Here is a 7,987-nt window from a genome sequence, read left to right on the forward strand (position 1 = left end):
GGAATGACATTCTGGCTCTGTAATCAAAATGCTAATTAAAACCAAGGTCGCTGGGAAGTATGTCCAGTGTCTCATTTGTGTATACAAAGGGAGAGAGAAGTCTGCTCTGAGTAAATGCTGGACACCGAAGGGGTAATGGTAAAGGAGGGTGGCTCCAAGGGCCTTTACACTGCCCCTTTCAAAGGAGTTGTGTGACTGCGTTTGGCAGTTGAATAAATGATAAAAATCAAATGTTGTATAGTTTGTCCACTCATTTATTTGAGACAGGGTCCCATGTAGCTCAGGCTGGTCGCTACCTCATTACCTCGCCAAGGGTGATTTTGAAATTGTGATTCTCCGGCCTCTGCCTCCCAAGTGTGTGTGCTACCTACCTTGCCTGGTTTTTTTTTGTTTTTGTTTTTTTTTTAAAGATTTATTTATTTATTATATGTAAGTACACTGTAGCTGTCTTCAGACACTCCAGAAGAGGGCGCCAGATCTTGTTACGGATGGTTGTGAGCCACCATGTGGTTGCTGGGATTTGAACTCTGGACCTTCGGAAGAGCAGTCGGGTGCTCTTACCCACTGAGCCATCTCACCAGCCCCCTTGCCTGGTTTTGTGAAAGGCTGGGGATCAAACTCTGGGCCTAGTACAGGCCAGGTAAGCACTCTTCAAACTGAGTCATATTCCCAGGTTAAAATTCACAGTTTTTAAAAAACCCTCCATTTTCCCTACCCGTGAGTGGATAACTCAGTTCTTCAAGTCTCTGCCTTTGTGGAGAGCTTGGGGGATGGGGGCTCAGGACAGGACGGCCTAGGGGTGGCTTTCTGAGGGCAGCCCCTTAGTAACCCCTTTAACTCCTGGGGACACAGAAGGGGACAGATCAATCCTTCCCATCACAACTAACACCCAACTGGGACCCACGTCTCAGCATTTGCCCACATGGGTACCACCTCTGCAGGCCTGAGCCCCAGGCCAGAGATATGGGCATCTCTACCCAGAAGGCCACGGGAAACTTCAGCCTTTGAAGATGAACTTTCTGACCTAGAGCCAAAGACCGATGTACCAATCACTTCAGGTGGCATTAGCACAGGTGAAGCGCTCATGAAGCCTGGCCTCAGAAGACTGCAGCTACCATGGGCAGTAAGAAAGTCCCAGTCCAGCCCACGCCCCTGGAAGGTGCCCGGGACCTCAGGGGGACCTGTCTCTTGTGGCCATTCAAACCTGACACAGCCACACCCTGACCCACGGGAGATTGGCATGACCAAACCCTTTTGCCAAAACGGTTTAGTTTTTTTTTTTAAAAAGGTTAAGAATCTGAAAAACTTGGGATGTCAAAGGGGAGAACCCAAAAGATCATAACCGCGAGAGGACGCTGTTCAGCCATGAAGAAACGCCATCATCAAAAAAGATATTTAAGTTTAATACAAATTTTATACAAAGAAAATGTGAAAAAATACTCCCATATGCTAAAAGCAGTTACGCTTCCCAAATAAGGCCAGCTAGGCTAGATTGTTTTTTTTGTTTGTTTGTTTGTTTGTTTTGTTTTGTTTTGACGACCGCAATTCACAAATTTTCTCTCTCTCCTGTTTTCTTCTAGCGTTTCTTCCTTTCTTCTCTAGTAGGGGTAAACTGCCTGGACAACGCGCAGCTTGGCATTCTCTTATCAACAATGAAGAGAAAGTAAACGGAGACTAAAATGTACAACGGAATGTACTGGAATGATATACAGTTAATTTCTTTTTTCTGATATACACACATCACCTTTTGCTTCGATCGATGCTCGCTTTACACAACATACAAAATGGAACTACAGCAGACGTAGCGTTAACGGACAGCATGTCGGGTCCTGGCTTTCTCTCACACTGCCTGTTTCATGCTTACATAAAAACGTAGAACTCCAGCAGATAAATAATACATACATGCTCCATCCCCGGGCTGGCGTGGGCTCGCATGGCCTCGCCGTGCACCTTTGCCTTTTGAGTCCTTGCTTCTGAGAAGCACGTCTTCACAAATCCATGTGGGTGCTTATGGGAAAAAACTTGGCAGAGAGAAGGGGTCTCCTCGCACGCACAGATGCCGGCTGGCTGCGTTCGTTCCTGACACCCCTGCACGAACGCCCGGTGCTGGCTGCATTCGCAATGCCACGGGGATTGCTCCTGTGGACCTTCTGTAAACAGGAGGCTGCTTTGCCCCTTCGGGAGCCATAGCTGGAAACACACACCACACACACACTTCTCTCTGTGTCCTTCAAGCCCAGCAAGCATGTGTTTCCTAACATCGTCTTGTAGGGTCTGTGAGGGGCGGATGGCTTGGTGTGGCGGGTCTAGGGCAGCACAGCCTGAGAGCCCCAAGCCTGGTGTGCTGCAGCAACAGTGGCTCCCTCCCTTGGGTATCCAAGGACAAGGGCCTACATGAGAATAGCAATCCCTGGGCCTAGCCCTGACACCCCAGTGAGGCCAGCGGGCTCACTAACCAGCCCCTGGATTATCAAAACATTCTTTTAATTGTAGATTTATATATATATATATATAAAACTTGCTTTTCTTTTCTGGTTTTTTTTTTTATAAGTTAAGGTCAGTATAGATATGAAAAGGAAAGGTACGCTAGGTCAGTGACATCACAAGTGTACCTACTTACACCTAAAGTGTTTGGCTCACAGGGTAGCGCCATCCCAGCCAAGACCAGAGCTGGGATGGAGTCAAGTCTCCGTCCTGCAGCCAAGACGACGGGCAGAGCCTGAGTGTTGGGAATTCTAAAGGTGGCGGTTCTCCAGTTTCTGTTGCTTCCTGTGGTTTGGGCTGTTTCTCCCCACTACAGGGAGGTGTTCTGGCTCACAATGCACCCCTAGTCCCAGAAGGCGTCTAGCCGAGACTCCCGGGACTCTTTGGGCATGAGGTTCTTCGTGCTGGTCCCTCCACTGTGCTCAGAGCGGGATGACGCTCGCTTCTCCTCGCTGCTGCTCCACAAACCTGCCTTGCTGCTCCGGGAATGGTCTGTGAAAGAAAGGCAGCATGTTCAACTCCCCTCCCCACCTTCCTCAACTCATCTCCCAGCTGGAAGCCACCTTCCCTCCCTGCAGCCAGACCACGCCCGCTCCAGCTGGACCACGCCCACTCCGGCCGAACCACGCCCACAGCTGCCCCTGAGATCCCCGGGCTGTGGCTTGTAGAGCACAGAGTGAGGGCAGCTGGCTTCGGGCTATAGCTAACTGAAAGGTCAAGAGGTGTCACGCTTGCAGAGAGTGAGGCTAGCGAGTGATGGTGTCCAGTCGACGGGGAACCCCTGCCCTGTTAAGAGACTGGACTATATATACCACGGGGGCCCATGCACCTTGCCTCTGACCTCGGCTCTTAGAGAAAGACCCACAGAATCTGACATTTGTGGTCACCTCACAGAACTCCTGACTCATTTATAAGACTCACATCCAAACCAGGAAGATCTTGTAAGAGAAGAAATGAGGACCAGATGAGATGGCTAAGCCCACCTGGACACTGACTCCGTGGACTCCCAGTAAGGACCATGTTGGGGGGTCAGTGACGGATACAGACCCCAACGGACACCTGGGATGGCTTTGAGGTCACACGGGCAGCAAGTTAGGTAGTGGCTGAGGAAGCAAAGAGGAAGCTAACAGAAGCTATCACAGAAGAGGACAATGGCCCTACACTAAGGCTCTAATGGCTGGCCACTAACACCCCTTTGCTGCTCCCAGATTCTCTAACTTTCCTGAGCTGTGGAGCATCAAGCTTAAGATGGAGCAGGGCCAGTGAGGAGGGACCACTGCTGCCCTTGGGGGACTGCCCTTCTTACTGCCTGTTCACAAAGCACATGCAAAAAAATAAAATTAAATTAAATTAAATTAAAAAGCTCAGGCTGCTTTTATATTCAGCCAGAAGGGGGCAGTGTTCTAAAAGGACAATCAGAGTTCCAAATCAGAGTCCTGGCAGTTAGGCTATATAATCTTCTAGAAGGTCTTTGAGAGGGTGGCATGGATATAGTCGCACATCACCAAGTCCTTCCAGCTGTGGGGAGAGCCAAGATCACTGGGGATATGAAAGAAACAGAACTTGAGATCCCAAAGCCTGAGCCTCTAAAGGACTGGGCCCAGGATGCTGGATAACATGGCAGATCACGGCAGGGGAGATGCAGTACCCAGCTAAGACAAAACAAAGGCTCTGAATGGCCCAACCTACAGCAGTTTGCAAAGGCAGCAAGGGGAACAAACAAGAAGACTACGGCAAAGCAGAGGGAGACCAACACTCAAAACACAGGACACGCCCACACGGACACACACAGACACACAAAACATGGCTTCTGCATGCCAGGAGTGACTCTCCCAGCAGCTCCCCTGAGACAGGGTCATACTTACACTTCTGGGCTGGGTAGTTGGGGTGCGGCTGGTGGTCTGTAGTGGTTGGGGTATAGGCAGGCTGCTTGTCACACCTCTTGCTAACTGAAGAGAGCACAGGCAGCCTTAGAATCCATCACAGCTGAAATTGCACACAACCCCAGGGGCCGACACCCATGGCTAGCTGTTCCTTCATGGAGGCCACTCGCCTGGATGTGCTTACAGGTGACCGGGGCCTTTAAAAACTCGTGTAAACCACAAACAGGGTCGCTGGACACGGCGCCACATCACAGGGAGGAAGGTGAACATAGGAGGACACGCGGGGACATAAAAGCAGCCCCATACTTGGCAAGCCACAAACGCTCAGGATTTTAAAAGCAAAATGTTCCAAACCACAAGCTCTGCCAAAGCCTGGTTCTAGCAGGGGAACTGAGGCTGGGCTAGGGTGCACTAGGGTGTCAGGCACCACACAGCAGACGGACTGTGAGGAAGAAGAAGGCTAGCAAAGGGGCCACACTGAGGACGACAAGGGACAGCAACTGGGAGGGACCAGCTGACTAAACCCTAGGCCTCAATAAAGGGCCCTCCACAAACTATATCCAAATCCTCAGAAAAGCCAAGTGTGCTCACCACCTGTCACCCCGGCCCTTGGGAGGCTGAGGCAGGAGGACCATGACTCTGAAGCCAGCCTTGGCTACGGAGCAAAAGTGCCTAAAACCCTAAAAATGTGAAGTGGAAGGAGTGCGTACGTTGAATATCCTGAAGAGTTTGGGGCTTGGGGGGGGACAGAATCAAGAGGAGGAAGAAAAGGAGACAGAAGTGTCACCTCAGTGGCCATGTGCCTAGGTGCCGAGTGGCATTATAGTTAGTGCAAATGAACCTTGGAATTACAACTTAGAGGAGACAGCAGGCCATGCATGTCCTCAGTCTGGATGCCAGCAGCAGGCCACAAGCAGAGACAGAGAACGAGGGCAAGCTGCCAAGCCTCTCGACAGGCTGGGAGGGGGGCAGGCTTGTACTGGCTATTTTTGTGTCAACTTGACACAGCTGGAGTTATCACAGAGAAAGGAGCTTCAGTTGAGGAAGTGCCTCCATGAGATACAACTGTAAGGCATTTTCTCAATTAGTGATCAAGGGAGAAAGGCCCCTTGTGGGTGGTGTCATCTCTGGGCTGGTAGTCTTGGGCTCTATAAGAGAGTAGGCTGAGCAAGCCAGAGGAGGCAAGCCAGTAAAGAACATCCCTCCATGGCCTCTGCATCAGCTCCTGCTCCCTGACCTGTCTGAGTTCCAGTCCTGACTTCCTTTGGTGATGAACAGCAGCATGGAAGTGTAAGCCAAATAAACCCTTTCCTCCCCAACTTGCTTCTTGGTCATGATGTTTGTGCAGGAATAGAAACCCTGACTAAGACAAGGCTCACTCAGCCAAGTGTGACCAGACCACAGAAAGCAATCAGAAATCAGGGAGGCGAAGGTCACTGATACATTCTAAAGACGGATCAGGAAGCAGGCCTGTGGAAGTCCCCAGAGGGCCACCATGGCAGTGGAGACAGGCAGAGGACAGACACCTTGCCGGCTCTAGTCTAGCCTCTGTGCTTGTATGCAGAGACATTCTGTTTAAAACCCTTAAAGGGCTGGGAGGTGGTGGCGCACACCTTTAACCCCAGCATTTGGGAGGCAGAGACAGGCAGATTTCTGAGTTTGAGGCCAGCCTGGTCTACAGAGTGAGTTCCAGGACAGCCAGGGCTACACAAAGAAACCCTGTCTCGAAAAACAAAAAAACAAAACAAAACAAAACAAAAAACCCTTAAAGGACAAATTGATGCTAGTGACATGACTCCATCCGTGGGGAGCCTTTGCCCAGCGGGCATGTAGCCCTGAGATCAATCCTCAATACACAAAAGGCCTGGGGAAGTGTGTGTGAGGGGTGTGTACACATGTAAGTGTGAGTGGGTGCACATGTAACATGTATGTGTAAGGGATGTTAGGGTGTACATGTAACATGTAAGTGTGAGTGTGTGGAGTCTGGAGGTCAATGAATGCTTTCCTCAATTATTTCTACTTTTTTTTGTTTTGAGTCTGGGTCTCTTAAACCCGTGTCTCCTGGGATCACGGGTGCACGCTGCCTCACCAGGCTTCTTACACGGGCCTACTACATTCTAGGCCTGCCTGTTTGTCCATCTGAGCCACCTTCTCTATCACCCTGGCCTCATTCTTTACCCTAGATTCAAGACAAGGCATGTTCTGAAAAATCTACCTGCCTGGGCACTGTCTGAGATAACATGTCAGAACATGTTGGAACATGTCGGCTGGACTGGGGCTCAGACTGAAGAACAGCACCCTAGCATATGCAAGGCTTCAGGGTCTGTCCCGAGCATTGCACCCGTGCCCAGCACTCTAAGAAAAAAAATTATAGCAATAATAAACCTCACAACATTCAGACTTCTCTATGCCCTTGTCAACGGCTTCATCTCTCTCAAACTCTTTGTTGTTGTTGTTTGTTTTGGTTTGGTTTGGTTTGGTTTGGTTTTTGAGATGGGTCTCACTATGTAGCTCTAGATAGTCTGCAACTCACCATGTAGACCAGACTGACCTCAAATTCACAGAGATCCACCTGCCTCTGCCTCTGCCTCTGGAATTAAAAGGTTACAGGTGTGCGTCACTATGCCCCATGGAGGCTCCATCTCTTAAGACATGGGTGACACAGTAGCCAGATGTATGGGGAGAGTAAGGAGGGAGACGGAGGCAGGATGGGATGCCACGGAGGCTCTAACTGGGCTGGGGAAGCAGAGTGGACAGGTGTCAGGTTGGGCCTGCTCAATCCGGTAACCACAAACCAAAGGCATAATCTAAATGACCTGAAGGGAAAGGTCCAATCCCATCCCTCGGCTCTTAGTCACATGAGCCCAGTGGTTTGACATCCATTTCCAGGACAACACAGACCTGATGTCACTCTTGTCTATCAGTGATAAGAGGCGTAGCATGGAGATGCAGGTGAATTTATCACCTCTCCTCAGAAAGGTGGGGGGTGGGGGGGACGGGACATCTTAGCAGCCAAGGACAGAACAGAGAGGCAGGCTAGGTATGGAATGGCCTGGCTGAACAAGACAGATTGTTGGCACAGCACCCGCACCAGATGCTCACAGGGATGTGGGGACAGGGAGAGCCAGGGAGGTGGTCTGACAGGAACAGAGAACCCGAGATGCCGTTATTATAGAGTAGGGAAGCAGAGGCCCATGGCAGGGACTTGGTAAGGTGACTGAGCAGGTGAGAAACTGTGCCCAGGGTGATCAAGACTTGTGTGTGTTGCCATGGGAGGAGTCTGTCCCCCTGGGTGATGCCCTCCCACTGAACTCTGGGGCTCAGGTGCAGCTTGAGGAAAACCTGGGAAGCAGAACCCAGGAGACTCCATTATCAGAGCTTCTGATGGGACGAGTACCAGGGAGACACAGCTAGAGAAAGAGGCTAAGAAGAAGTTAAAGGCCACACGGTGCAGCCTGGACAACCATCTCTGGCTTCCACTGACAGCAACTTTGTGGAGCTCCGCACTGCACCTGGCACACTATGGAAGGGAGACACCTGCACAGACACCCTGGCTCCGATGCCATCAGCTAAGCCACTGCTTCCTTGGAACTCACGGCTTCCCCCCCCCCCCCCCCCCC

The 7,987-nt window shown here is 50.8% G+C and overlaps 1 protein-coding gene across 23 annotated transcripts in view; it reads right to left on the reverse strand.

The window, feature by feature from the left end:
* Nucleotides 1-1,382: 1,382 nt before the first annotated feature.
* Zmynd8 (zinc finger MYND-type containing 8) overlaps nucleotides 1,383-7,987 on the reverse strand; it is a 103,204-nt gene continuing 96,599 nt past the window's right edge. For 18 of the 23 annotated variants that reach the window (XM_021155753.1, XM_021155754.2, XM_029484368.1 and 15 more), the window contains 2 exons: nucleotides 4,350-4,433; nucleotides 1,383-2,976 (listed from right to left, as the gene is read on the reverse strand). In XM_021155753.1, coding sequence (XP_021011412.1) covers nucleotides 2,828-2,976; nucleotides 4,350-4,433 — 233 coding nt within the window. In that variant the 3' untranslated portion in view covers nucleotides 1,383-2,827. The remainder of the gene's footprint in view (nucleotides 2,977-4,349; nucleotides 4,434-7,987) is intronic. The other 5 variants (XM_029484397.1, XM_029484405.1, XM_029484403.1 and 2 more) reach the window with 2 other exon arrangements.

The sequence above is a fragment of the Mus caroli genome, chromosome 2, assembly GCF_900094665.2.
Source record: "Mus caroli chromosome 2, CAROLI_EIJ_v1.1, whole genome shotgun sequence".
In the NCBI taxonomy this organism is placed as follows: Eukaryota; Metazoa; Chordata; class Mammalia; order Rodentia; family Muridae; genus Mus; species Mus caroli.